Genomic DNA, 14,924 nt, shown 5'->3' with positions numbered 1-14,924 from the left:
GGTTTCTCTTCGTTTCTTTACCATACCTCAAAGGTGTTAAGAATATTTTATTATTTAACATTAAGTGAAATGTTTGAAAACTTTGTTTCCTTAAGGTATGGCTTATCACTTCACTATTTCAATCAAGATCATACTATCATACTATCATAAAATATCATAGATAAGAAGGCTTATTATTATTATTACCACTATTATTAAAATAGACATTTGAAGTAAAACCAAAATCTAATGATAGAAAGAAATCTGCATCAAGATTGCTGTTAAATGAATACTAAAATGTTATCAAATGACTGTTATGCAATGCTGGAGTCAAGAATATTAAAAGTATAGACGACAAAATGGTATATTCTGCCAAAATTATCATGTACACAGTGGCTCATTAATTAATTTTATTTATTGGATATACACATGTTAACTTATGAATTAATACATGAATGCTTAATTATTTTGTTATGATGTTAATTTTTTTAAAGATTGTTAATTAGTAAAAATTAATATGTTGAGAATTAAACAGTTAAAAATATAGAGGTGCACATAGTTCAAAGATCACAGTGATTTTGTTTGATTTTATAAATTCTCCTGTCAGTTATATAATATTTATATTGTCAGAAATAATTAACGTGCTTTGTCATGAACAGTGATATATATCTTAGCAATTTGGAAATGTGTAAATTAATGTTTACAATCTTGTAAAAGAATATTTGTATTTGACAAAATACATGGAAATGCTTTAATAATTATAAACTTTTGATAAACATTTATTGGGCTAGATCTTCTAGTTAATTGCATCATTTTTATCGTTCACTCATTGTAGAAAAGTTAGAGATGCAACGTATGGAAACTAAGCATTATAAAACCATAAATTCAACAGTGCAAGGTAAGAATATATACATACATACACACTCGTACTGTGTGTATGTTGCTTTTATGTTGATTTTGTCGTAGTCATTTAAACTAGGGTGGTTATGTAGCCCAGTGGTAAAACGCTCGCTTGATGCGCGGTCAGTCTATGATCGATTGCCATTGGTGGGCCCATTCGTCTATTTCTTGTTCTAGTCGGTGCACCACGACTGGTATATAAAAGGTATGTGCTATTCTGTCTGTGGAATGGTCCATATAAAAGATCCCTTGTTACTAATTGAAAAATGTAGTAGGTCTCCTCTCTAAGACTATATGTCAAATTTTACCAAATGTTTGACATCCAATGGCTGATGATTAATATAGCAATGTTTTCTAGTGGTGTCATTTTTGTGGTTTACACAGATATAAATTATTGTTGACTTCAGGATTTTAGTGGATTGTTGTTACTATAAATTATTATGTCCTATTTTGAAATATAGAAAGTGTGGGGATGTTGCTTGAGTATCTGTGCGAATCTGTTGGTGGAAGTAATGAAAGATTTCACAGACTACTAGTTTTATTAAGAATGTTTTTGAGTTAATTTGTTATTTATATAAAGGACCCTTTTGAGAATTTGTAGATGATATATCGAGCATTGATATTTGAACTATTAAAAGTACAATAGATCACTAAAAGACAAAAATAAAGCCCAACTTATTTTATTCTTTCATTTATTGCCAGAAGAATTTATAAAATTAATTTTGTGTAGATAGACTCGGTTACTTATTATTTTTAAAACCTTTGTATTGTAGAAGACTTAAACAAAGTGAGTGCAGAGGTTAAGAAATATAAAGACCAACTTAGAGGAAAGGATGGTAAGGATATATGATATAAATAAAATGGCATGGGAAGGATATATGTTTACAGTTGTGTTCAGACAGGTGCCCCATAAAGGTCATTGTATGTGCTGTCCTGTCAGCAGGAAAGGTCATATTACCAGGGGTTTCCCCAGAGGCATATGGCATAGGGAGCCACTACACCTTAGGTGTGTAAGTAAGCGCTTTGGCATCATGTAAGGGCCTTAAATCAATAGCCTCTATGCCTTAATTGGCTGTATGTGACAATCAACTGTTGGTTGTAACAACTTTTAAAACTTTACAGTACACAGGTATTCACACTTCTAACAGGTGAAACATGTCCTTCATACCTAATTAGGTGCAGGGCCCTCAGCACCCTTTCCTTTAACAACAGTTGATTATTAATTGTCATAGACAGCAAAGCTGGCACTTGCATTTGTGTGAAAATGTAAGTGACTTAAAAAGATCCTGGGGGAAAGGTCTGATTACCCGATATAAAAGATCCCTTGCTGCTAATGGAGAAATGTAGCGAGTTTCCTCTGACTACATGTACAGGTCACGACAACCAAATGTTGACGTCCAAGAACTGGTGATTGATAAATCAATGTGATATTGTGGTGTTGTTAAATAAAACAATCTTTAATTAGTTTTGCATATATATTAGTTGATAACAAAAGTCAGACATATGTGATATTCTACTTAGCAAACTTTTCTGAGCACATCAGGTCCTTATTGAGTTTTGTTCATTGATTTAATTTTCAATACTATTTTGTATGTATATTTCATAAAAAAGAATAGTAAATATCACTTGAATTATATTGTTCATTATATAGTAATAAAGATTCATGGAATCAACTATTTTGTCAAATGCCCATTCGACTGAGCATTGTGCAGAGATATGGTTATTGATATTTCTAGTTGATAAAAGCGTTTATATTTCTAGTTGATAAAAGCATTTATATTTCTAGTTGGGGTGGGACATAGCTCAGTTGTAAAGCGTTCGCTCAATGCGCAGTCGGTCTGGGATCGATCATCGTCAGAAGACCCATTGGGCTATTTCTCGTTCCAGCCAGTGCACCACAACTGGTATATCAAAGGCCATGGTATGTACTACCCTGTCTGGGATGGTGCATATAAAAGAACCATTGCTGCTAATCAAAAAGAGTAGCCCATGAAGTGGCAACAGCGGGTTTTCTCTCTATATATCTGTGTGGTCCTTAACCATATGTCTGACGCCATATAACTGTAAATAAAATGTGTTGAGTGTGTCGTTAAATAAAACATTTTCTTTGATATTTCTAGTTGATAACAAATGTTTATAAGGCTAGGTCTACATGTCCTATTTAAGTTTAATGTTCTTCTCTTTTGTGGAGTTCAACACTGTTGTATTTGGTGACATTTAATTTTTATGGTTCACTTATTTTAGAGGAATTAGAAAAAGCACATAGAGAATGTAAGGTGTATCATGAAAAGAATAACCTTCTGAAAGGTAAGGATATACACTTGTATGTTCTCAGTTGTGTTGAAAGTTGACCTAATTTAGTTGGGTTTTTTAATCCCTCTGATTTCAGTTGTTTGAGAAATATATAGTGAAAAAATAAACAAGTGTCCATCGTCTATTTGTAAGATACTTGTGCTAATATTTGTCAGTTTTGATTAAAGCAGACCATAGGTGTCTCTATATTCATTACTAACATGTAGTATTCAGTAAGAAATATTGTTTGTACCTTAACAATTATTGTTTGATATATTTTAGTATCATCTCTGTGATGACAGGTTCTCTTGTGGTTTTAGTTGTTGGGGTTTTTATTAATGTTTTGTATTTTTTATAATAATGCATTTCGAATTAATAGCAATGTGTCATGTGACTAATAAAAGATAATCACTAAATCACAGAATGTATGTTAAATTAATTCAGAAGTACTCCAATGGAATCGGCAACTCATATGTATCAGAATCTGACATTTAAAAAAAAAAAAAAAAAAAAAAAAAAAGGATTTGTGACATGATGGATTCTGGGTGAAAAGAAACTGGTGTTCTCCATGTTGAGACTACAGTACTGTTAGTAGAATCAGTGAAATGATGGATAATTGTTTCACTTCAGTAGCTGATTGTTTGATTATATTCACACTCACATTTTGTTTGTACTTTAAAAAAAAAAATTAAAATGTTATTTATTTAAAAGTAGTTAATTTTATTCAAATAATTGTTATGTGATGTTCAGAATTGAATGTAAAAAAGATGTAAATTTTAGTACCGTATAATAAAAAATCAAATTATTGTTTTAGATAAAAATTTGATGGTACTATTTCTAATTTTTAACAAACATTCATAGGGGTGTATGAAGGTCCATGTTATAGTTGGTTTATGTGATCTTCAGAATTAATGTCAAAAAGATGTAAAGTTTAGTAGTTTCCATGGAATAAAGAAATCAGTGTTTTAGATAAAATTTGGTGGTAGTATTTCTGATTTGTAACAAACATTCACAGGGGTGTATGAAGGTCCATGTTACGGTTAAGTAATTCTGACAGATTTCCTTTTTATTGTACACTCATTTTAGAAGAGTTAGAGACGACACATGGAAATTTTCAGAAATATTTTGAAAAGACGGCTGCATTAGAAGGTAAGGATATACATAATATATGTTTACAGTCATCTTACGTTTTCATTTTTGAAGGCTAAATATTGTGATAGACGGCCATTTACCATACTGTGTGATCCTTCAGCCATCTTGTTTGGTTGTCCATCCATCTGACCAGTTTTGATAATGTCCAACATCCCTCATTTGAATTGGTTTCTTGGAAACCTATGTTTAGTGATATCATTCTGTACAGTATTACATTTGTCATAATTTGGTTGAAAAGGAAAACTGATTGAAGTTCCACTGAAATTTTTCTAATGGCTTTTAATTTTTAATTTCCTGTTGGAAGTTTAATTGAAATTTTTCGAATTGCTGATGTCTCTTATTTCCTGTTTGATGTGGATCTTCATATTAAAAGTGGGGCGGGACGTAGTCCTGTGGTAAAGCGATCACTTGATGCACGGTCGGTCTGGGATCAATCCCCGTCGGTGGGCCTATTGGGCTATTTCTCGCTCCATCCAGTGCACGACGACTGGTATATCAAAGGCTGTGGTATGTGCTATGGAAAAATGTAGCAAGTTTCCTCTCTAAGACTATATGTCAAAATTACCAAATGTTTGACATCCAATAGCCAATGATTAATAAATCAATGTGCTCTAGTGGTGTCATTAAACAAAACAAAACATAACTTCACATTAAAAGTACAGTTGTACAAATGAACTGTCCTCGGGTATGGTCATTGACAGTAATTATTGCAGTATTTAAAGTTTATGAAATTATTTGACTCGTGACTTTATTTTATGTGAAAATTGTGTGTGTGTGTGTGTGTGAGAGAGAGAATGTGTATACCTGCATGCGAGGGTGTGTGGGTGTGGGTGTGTCGTTAGATTTTTCAATGCAGCACATACAATCTGAGTAATTTTACACATGATGTTATGACTGTGTTTAGATTTAGCCCAGTTAATAGAGTGCTTATCTGGGATGTTTAGATCAAACCTTCTCAGCAGACCCATTAGGTTTTTCCCCATTCCAACCAGAACCCCATGACTAGTATATGCTATCCTGTCTTGTGGAAAAGTGCATATCAAAGAGATACCTTGCTGTTAATAGAAAAGTGCATATCAAAGAGATACCTTGCTGTTAATAGAAAAATGCAACAGGTTTTCTCTGAAGACTATGTCAGAATTATCAGATGTTTTTTATTATTAATTGATCGATGTGCTCTAGTGGTGTTGATAAACAAAACAAACTTTAGTTTAAAACACACATTTGATTTAATTTTCATGGTCCACTCATTATAGAAGAGTTAAAGGCGTCCAAGAAGTTTGAATTGGAGTGTAAAATATATATTGACAAAAATAACTTTCTTGAAGGTAAGAATATATGTTTACAGTTGCGCTAAATGTTTTTCGTTATTTTTATCCATCTGACTCAATGGTTTGAGAGATACTAGTGATGGTTTTGGTTTTGTTGTTTTTTGCAAGTTATAATATTTTTAAATATTGTTAGGCATTAGAAATGAAGTAATGTTGACCTAATATTACTTAGTAGATTTCATTCCGTCATATTCTTCATTGTGCAGAAATACAATTTTGACCATGTATAATGGTTTTGTCATTACATATTATTAACAATTGTTGGCAACAGAATGGTAATTGGTTGATATCCTATTTATACTCTAAATATAAACATTAGCTCTACATTGAATTGATGCAAATGTTTTGTAGCATTATGCAATGCCCACTGGCCTTGCTTTTGTGCAAAAGATTAAATGAATTTGATAGCAGGAATGGGTTGATGATAAAGGGAACAATGGAAATCATTAATGAGTGCTTACTACAAAACCTATCGGAGGTCAGACTTGGGATGGGGTGTCCGAAACCCTAGTGGTATGAACACTTTCATTGATTATTTTATCCATCTTTTAACACTGTTATTTTTGTCATGCAAATATGTTAAAATGATAGGGAATTAAGTCTCAAGTCAAAGTACTTTGAAAACGTGTAGGATATATGAGGATTTATTAATAAAATGTGCAGACAAATTTAACTATCAAAAATGCAAAGTAATTTTTTTCATGTACAGCTGTATATACAAATGTTGTTGTTTGTTGTTTGTTTTGTTTTTGGGGGGGGGGGGGGGGTAATTTTCATTTTCTATGAAAAAAGTCAGTTGAAGTAATAAAATGACACTCAATCAACCTTTAGAGACATTACTGCCTTACTTTTTGATGAATATCATTTTCATCATTAACCCATTTTAGAGGAGGTAAAGAAGATGACTATGCATGTTAAGAACTATGTTGAAAAGAATAATGTGTTGGAAGGTAAGGAACCATGTTCAATTGTGTTACGGTTTGGGGGTTTTCATCATTTTTATTCCTGTTGTTTTGGGGGTTTTCTGATAATATTTCATGACAAAAAATAATCAAGAGATAACCAAGAAGATACAGAAACCCAATACCGGCCTTGGTGACACAGTGGTTAAGCCAGCAGTCTACAGGCTGGTAGGTACAGGGTTCCCAGCCCGGTACCGGCTCCAACCCAGAGCGAGTTCTTAAGGGCTCAGTGGGTAGGTGTAAAGCCACTACACACTCTTCTCTCTCACTAACCACTAACCAACCAACTAATCCACTGTCCAGGACAGACAGCCCAGATAGCTGAGATGTGTTCCCAGGACAGCGTGTTTGAACCTTAATTGGATATAAGCACAGAAATCAGTTGAAATGAATGAAAAAGAAACCCAATGGTTCTAGGTGCCACTTCTACTTGACACTTTATTAAATTTAGGCATTTTGCCAAATATATATTTTTAGAATAGTGATAATGTTGGATCCTTTGCTGCTAATGAACTGTAAGAATGATCAAATGGTTGATCCAATAGCTGATGATTAAATAATCAATTGTCTCTAGTGATGACATTTAACAAAACAAACTTTATATTTTTATGGTTAACTCATTGTAGAACAGTTACAGAAGGCACACAGGGAGGCTTATACATATACTGAAAAAATTCAGTCATTGCAAGGTAAGGAGACATGTTGATATAACAGTTGTTGATTTTTATGGGGAGGGGGGTGTCATTATTCCTGTACTGATACTAATATCATAAAATGACTTGCCTGTCAAACGTGACAAACTAGTCAAAGAAATAACACTAAGATGTGTGATATTATATTGAATACGAAGCCAAAATGAGAGTCCTGTGATTGCCGTCCATTTTACGATTAACATGGAAGTACACCACAGTCTCCTTAAATCATACACTTTTTGATAGAACTTTATTTCATTTCACAGAACATCATATCTTTTTGCCAAAACCATTGTCTTGTTTTCCCTTCATTCACACAAACAAAAATTATGTGAAAAACATGTTTTGAAAACTAAAAGCCTATATAGATGGACAGTATTTTATTACGTCACTGTGTATGTTTCATTGCAAAGCCTATCCTTAGTGACGTCATGCCACCTTCATTCTGGTAGTTAAGTAGTCTACCGCTGCCACATATAGTGGCGCTGTATGCAATAGTATCTTTTCCCCATAATGTAGGCTAATAAATATTTTCAAAACTTCACATCTTTGACATACCCTCGTATACTTCTATATACATTTTTAACTTCAGCATAATCTAAAATACATAATTGTATACATGTTAATAACCATATTAATTTGCATATATTATTTCAGTTATAATTTATTTTAAAATTATTTATTTAGTTTTATCTTTTTTTTTTTTTTTTACCTGTTAAGTTGTAACAAAGTGAATAAAAAGTGGAACTTTTTTCTTTGTCCTTGTGTTTAATGAATATAATTTGTAAAAAGAATTTATGGTTCACTCATTTTAGAAGAATTAAGGTCATTAAAGAAATTGTCCTTGGAGTCTTACAAACATATGGAAAAGTCTAGATCATTGGAAGGTAAGGATTATGTTTATGGTTGTGTTCAAATGTTTTATCCTGCAACCACTGTTTTCTATCGGCCGATTATGATGACCGAGTAAAGCAAAGTCAAAAACGTATACTAGCAGATTTTGACTTATGGATTCACGCATGTGACATCACACGCATAGCTGCATTACAGAATTGCCACAGCTACACGTACATTACAGAATTGCCACAGCTACATTACAGAATTGCCATAGCTACATTACAAATTGCCACAGCTACATTACAGAATTGCCATAAGCTACATTACAGAATTGTCACAGCTACATTAAAGAATTGCCATAGCTACATTACAGAATTGCCACAGTTACATTACAGAATTGCTCATTTGACTTCATCAGCTGAAATAACAGAAATAATAGCTTTGACTGCAGGATAAAAATAATAATTAGTTAATGATGTAGGATATTGGCTTTATCCTGTTTAGGCTGAATGAGAAATTTCATTTGTTAAGCCTCACGAAATTTCCCATTCTTACTTTCACAGAATAAAGCCGATATACTACGTCATTAACTAGTTATTCTCTATTTCTTGATTGTTTTTATTGTTTAAGAGATACACATGTAGCTGTGGAATCATTTACAACTAATATTTGTTGAGATACCATGTCCTGGTCCTGTGCTTCTAAAACCTTTTTAGAGTCCAGACTCAATCTCTAATGATGTCACACACATACAATTTGTATGGTGTTGCCATGGCGTTCATGTCTCAGGCTCAAAATCATTTAACATACAGCCACTAATATATAATGCAGAATGTTTTTCATTAAATACCTATGTCATTTTAGTCATTAACACATCTCTGTAAGTCAGCAACATCTTAATAATAGCAACAGACTCAGAACGGTCCTATAATGTCTTTAAGTGCTGAAATCTTGATCGTCAAGAAAGCTAAATAATAGTTGACACACTATTATATCTCATTTTAAATATTCAATATTAAAATAAAAACCAAACCCACAATATTGTACCACAAGCAGTGATATTTGTAGATAACATGTTTTAGTGTGAACTCGTCATCTGTGTCATTAAGTATTGTATTTTAATGGATTTCATCTTTATGGTTCACTCACTGTAGAAGAGGTAAACAAGCTGCAAACAGAATGTAAGATGTATATTCAAAGAAATTCATCATTGGAAGGTGAGGACCACGTGTTTGTAGTTGTGTTCATATGCTTATTCATTCATTCATTCATTCATTCATTCATTTCGTTTGGTTCTAAAGAGTTTGCTTCATTTGATTGACGCGAATGGTATATCAAAGGCCGTGGTATGTGTTATCCTGTCTGGGGGATGGTGCATATAATTTAAAGATCCCTTGCTGTTAATGGAAAAGAGTAGCCCATGGAGTCGTGACAATCAGTTTACTCTCTCAATGTCTCTCTTAACTATATGTCAGACGCCATATAACCGTAAATAAAATGTGTTGAGTGCATCCTTAAATAAAACATTTCCTTCCTTCCTTTGACTGAATACCACTGACAAGAAATATTTAAGCAGAAAGAAAAGCATAACTAAATCTCAGATTGTCCTTGTTGCCAAAGAAGTCATACAATGGATATGTATTCTGCTTGGATGTTCAGTGTTTGTAATTCAAAGCAGATAACATGCACAATTTAGTTGGATGGGAATTCAATAATTCAGATTTTAAAGTTTATAAATTTTCAAAAGTAAATTTAGTTTATCACTTGGTTAGTTTAAAAATAATATTCTTCATCCAATAAAACTAACTTTCAGAAGATAATTATGAAAACATCATAACCCTCAAATTGTTTAGTGTGATATAGGCCTTTGAATTTCATGGCAACAATCATTTTCGGTACTATGTCGGTATTATGTTGGTAAATAAGCGGAACCGAAATTTTGTTTCCCATTATTATGATATCGAATATGACTAACAATGAAAATAGTATATATATAATTATTTTAAAAACAGTTTCTGATTGGTTCCCATGATCATAAGGCACGGAACTGAAAACGTGTTTCCCATGAAATTTGAAATCCTATGGCCTGGTAATATTATATATTACCAGACTTAAGTGTGAATAGAAATAATACAATCAGTATATACATGTACTTTATGTGATAAACATTCGAGGGATATCGTGTAGAACTGCCTTTCAATTTAATATCCTTGTATTTTGATGGTTCAATTGTTTTAGAGGAGGTAAAAAAGGTCACTATGGATTCTACAAAATATGTTTCAAAGGTTGTATCTCTTGAAGGTAAGGATACAGTTGTGTTTACAGAACTTTGTGTTTCTGGATTTTTATTTTTTATTTATTTATTTTATTTTTATTTTATTTTTAATTGTTTTGGTGGGGGGGGGGGTCAAATTGAAATAAAGAGGTTTGATCAAAGATGTTTTGATAGTGTTTTACTACATAAAGTTGGTAAAATACCCTAAATATTTGTTCTGATTGTTAGTGTTTGCATTCATTATGTTAGAATAAAAGATTATATTATCAAATGTTAATATTTGAGAAAGTTTGTTTGTTGTTGTTTTTAATGTTGATCAAATATGAGGCAGATATATACATGAAAAAAAAGTCTGGTATCAAAATACTGCTAGGTTCCTCATTTAAATATGGTTGGTTTTAACTTAATGCATTGTATTGTTCTTGTGAGGTTTTGTGTTCTATACTTAAAAAAAGGTTTTATGTAATTCAATCAATGGATGTAACTATAATCTATGCATAATACTTTACAAAATGACCTTGGGCCTTATTTGCACACAATTAGTAATATCACATAAATATTGTAATGCATGAAAAACTGGAAAAGTGAAAATATGTGGAGACTATAGGTGTCATCTCCGTCCTGTCTGTCTGTCTGTCTGTAGGTGCATCTGTCCCACATATAGTTTTCTGGACATTTTTTTTTCAGAAAGTCTTGAGATATTGACCTGAAATTTTGTGTATATCTTTATCATGTACTGTTACAGATCAAGTTTGCCTTTTATGGTGATTTACCTACTTTTGACGGAGTTAGGGCCCTTAACTTGAGAGATGTGAAAATTAGTTTTAAAAGGCCTTGAAATATTGATGTGCAATTTTGTGTATATCATTGTCATGTACTGTTACAGATCACGTTTGACATTCATAGCGATTTACCCATTTTTGATGGACTTATGGCCCTTGAACTTAGGAGATGTGATGTTTTTTTCTTCCAGAATAATGTTTCACAAAACCTTGATATTGAGCTGAAATTTGGTATATATCATTGTCATATACTGTTACAGATCAACTTTGACTTTCATTGCAATTTACCTATTTCCAATGGAGTTATGGCCTTTGAACTTAGGAAATATAAACATTTGTTTTCCAGACTTGTTTTGCAATGCCTGAAGATATTGATATGAAATTCTGTATATACCTTTATCATGTACTGTTACTGATCAAGTTAAACTTTTATGGTGATTTACCCACTTTTCACAGAAGTATGGCCCTTGTATTTAGGAGATACTACGAAAAAAAATTGAGTTCGGTAGGGGACATGTATTGCTGTAGCATGTACTCTCATAATGCTTTTTGAATTATCCTTGTCAGTTAAACTGTTACGGTTTTTGATATTTGACTGCATTTATGGTTAATGATATATTTGTGATTAATGATGGTCTTGATGCATTTGTGGTTAATGATGGCCATGACATAACCCAGTGGTAAAGCACATGCCTGATGCGCAGTCACTCTAGAATCGATCCCTGTCAGTGGGGCCATTGGGCTATTTTTTGTTCCAGCCAGGCTGTGGTATGTGCTATCCATTCTGTAGGATAATGCCTATAAAAGATCGCTAGCTACTAATGAAAGAAGGTAGCGGGTTTCCTCTGTAAAACTATGTCAAAATTACCAAATGTTTGACATCCAATAGGCAATTATTAATAAATCAATTTGCTCTAGTGGTGTTATTAAACAAAACAAACTTTAACTTTTTGTGGTTTATGAAGTCACACACATATAACAATTTGAATGTGAACGAATGTTAATTTTGATCTGGTGGAGATTATATTTCTAGTTGATGTTATTCATATGGCTAGATCTGTAATGGCTCTAATAGATTTTACTTGTTCACATGTTGTAGATCAGTTAGAGAAGTTGCAAATCTGTAATGGCTGTAATGGATTTTACTTGGTTCACATGTTGTAGATCAGTTAGAGAAGTTGCAAATGGAGCTTGAGACACTTAAGGGAAGAAATTCCCATTTGAAAGGTAAGAATATGCATTGTATGTTTACCATTGTGTTTAGTTGTTTTTAAAGCCATCTTGATTTCATAAGTTGTGAGAGTCATATAAATTGACAGTTTTTGTGAGGTATAGGAAAATATACTTTACCTATATACTATTTTCGAGAAAATTAAGTTGAATTGTGGTTAGTGAAGTAATCAACACATTTATGAATGTCATAACAACATGTTACATGTACTGTGCTATGAGCTATCACAAACACAAAAATAATTTAAATGGTTTTTTGTGTGCTGTGATGTCATTAAACCATTCATTTATTCATTCATTCATTCATTCATTCATTTATTCATTTATTCGTTCATTTTCCATTCACTTTGAATGTTGCCTTAAAAAATTAAAATTTCAGTTTAAAAAGTCTTTAAAATTATTGTCTAATTCAGTGAAAATGATAACATTACATTGTATATGTCACAAGCGGTAATATTATTGGTTGATAATAAACACTTCAGGGGCTAGGTCCACACTTGAGTTTAATTGTCTTGCATTTTGGTGATTCACTCATTTTAGAGGAGTTAGAGATGGTACACACAGAGAATAAGAAATATGCCCAAAAAAATACATCAGTAGAAGGTAAGGATATGTTTACAGTTGTGTTAAAGAGTTTGGTATTTATATGTTTACAGTTGTGTTAAAGAGTTTGGTAATTATATGTTTACAGTTGGGTTAAAGAATTTGGTAATTATGTATTTACAGTTGGGTTAAAGAGTTTGGTACTTATATGTTTACAGTTGGGTTAAAGAATTTGGTAATTATGTATTTACAGTTGTGTTAAAAGAGTTTGGTACTTATATGTTTACAGTTGTGTTAAAGAGTTTGGTAATTATATGTTTACAGTTGTGTTAAAGAGTTTGGTAATTATATGTTTACAGTTGTGTTAAAGAATTTGGTAATTATGTATTTACAGTTCGGTTAAAGTGTTTGGTAATTATATGTTTACAGTTGTGTTAAAGTCTTTGGTAAGGATATGTTTACAATTGTTTTAAAGGATTTGTTAAAGATATGTTCACAATTGTGTTAAAATATTTGGTTAATATTCTGTACACATGTACTCATTAAACTATTATGTTTTTTTCTGAACCCATTGTTTTCATGACATATTCTATTTTTCTTTTACTTTTCATTTCATTCAAATGAATTGTTTGATTCAGAAGTTCTTTGTTTGTGGATATACTGTATTTTTATTTGTAAAACATTGTTTTACTTTACAAACTATCGTATATTAAAAATCATCTACAGATGGGTGAGGTATGTCATTAATAGTCATCTACCACAGTGAGTTGTACCATTTTGTTTTTCCTCCAAAAAATCAAGAATGAAGAGTATTTTAAGCATTTCTATGAATGACATAATGTTTGCTGATATCAGAACAAACCAGTTTGCAAAGAATTTGATTGATATCCCACTTTGAAATGTTTCTGTAAAAGTGCTAATAAAACTACCAAACAAATACATTATTTTCCATTATCTATAGTCATCAGTGTACGTATGAGAACCACAGTCCTATGTTTAGCTGTTATACTGTGACACCTCTCAAAACTGGACCCTTTGTAAACCGGAATCCCCTCAAAATGTGACGTTTTTCATGGGCCCTTTTTAAATATCTGTACATAAGAGAACCTCTCTAAACTGGATATCTCTTAAAAGTGGACTTTTTACTTGATCAAGAGGGTGTCCTGTTTAAAGGTGTTTCACTGTATTTCTAACTGACAGCAAGCAGCTATTTGTTTGTTGTTTTATTTTAATATAATAACTGGTTATTCATAATTAATATTTCATCTAATTTCATCTGGTTCACTAATTTTTAGAAGAGTTACAGAAGTTGAAAATGGATGCTAAGTTACATAGGGAAAAGAATTCCTTATTGGAAGGTAAGGATATACATATATGGTTACAGTTTTGTGTTAAAAGATTTTTTTTTGGATTCCAAAGGATGGACAGTTACAGCAATGGTTCTCTTTTACAATAAAACTTTAAGTGGAATCCTAGAAAACATTAGTTCTGATCAATGAGACAAGACAAGACAATTTTTATTCAATATAAAGGCCATAGGCCCATAATACAGTCAGAAACTGTTATACATGTTTGCGCATGTGTAGTGTTTGGACAGTATACTATAGGTATGATCATTGAGTAGGTCAATATTTAAAATATCTTCATAGCATAAGCAACCATTGCACCACAACTGGTCAAAGTCCGTGGTATAGACTTTAGCGGGTTTTCCTCTCATGACTACGTGTCATAATTACCAAATGTTTGACATCCAATAGCTAATGATGAATTGATCAATGTGCTCTAGAGGTGTTGTTAAACAAAACAAATTTTAACTTTAACTTTCATAGTATAAGCATTATATTGTTAAATATTTATATATTTATAATGTCTTTGGACATAGTAGAATCACGGTATTGTATAAAAAAGAAAAAAAGTGAAGATCTTTTTACTTTATGCTTGATATTTAA

At 32.0% G+C, this 14,924-nt stretch overlaps 2 protein-coding genes across 7 annotated transcripts in view; both read left to right on the top strand.

Annotated features, from left to right (window-relative positions):
- The window catches only part of LOC121369134 (sarcolemmal membrane-associated protein-like), a 141,831-nt gene that overhangs the window by 73,178 nt on the left and 53,729 nt on the right, over window positions 1-14,924 (top strand). The gene's annotated exons all lie outside the window — the stretch shown is intronic.
- LOC121369136 (intracellular protein transport protein USO1-like) overlaps window positions 1-14,924 on the top strand; it is a 31,648-nt gene that overhangs the window by 5,764 nt on the left and 10,960 nt on the right. For both annotated transcript variants that reach the window (XM_041494008.1, XM_041494007.1), the window contains exons 8-20: window positions 815-877; window positions 1,653-1,715; window positions 3,124-3,186; window positions 4,258-4,320; window positions 5,580-5,651; window positions 6,542-6,604; window positions 7,243-7,305; window positions 8,124-8,195; window positions 9,300-9,362; window positions 10,384-10,446; window positions 12,367-12,429; window positions 12,973-13,035; window positions 14,271-14,333. In XM_041494008.1, coding sequence (XP_041349942.1) covers window positions 815-877; window positions 1,653-1,715; window positions 3,124-3,186; window positions 4,258-4,320; window positions 5,580-5,651; window positions 6,542-6,604; window positions 7,243-7,305; window positions 8,124-8,195; window positions 9,300-9,362; window positions 10,384-10,446; window positions 12,367-12,429; window positions 12,973-13,035; window positions 14,271-14,333 — 837 coding nt within the window. The remainder of the gene's footprint in view (window positions 1-814; window positions 878-1,652; window positions 1,716-3,123; window positions 3,187-4,257; window positions 4,321-5,579; window positions 5,652-6,541; window positions 6,605-7,242; window positions 7,306-8,123; window positions 8,196-9,299; window positions 9,363-10,383; window positions 10,447-12,366; window positions 12,430-12,972; window positions 13,036-14,270; window positions 14,334-14,924) is intronic.

Source organism: Gigantopelta aegis, chromosome 3, assembly GCF_016097555.1.
Source record: "Gigantopelta aegis isolate Gae_Host chromosome 3, Gae_host_genome, whole genome shotgun sequence".
Taxonomy (NCBI): Eukaryota; Metazoa; Mollusca; class Gastropoda; order Neomphalida; family Peltospiridae; genus Gigantopelta; species Gigantopelta aegis.
Note: the sequence above shows the minus strand (reverse complement) of the source record. Positions and strands in the feature narration are given on the sequence as shown.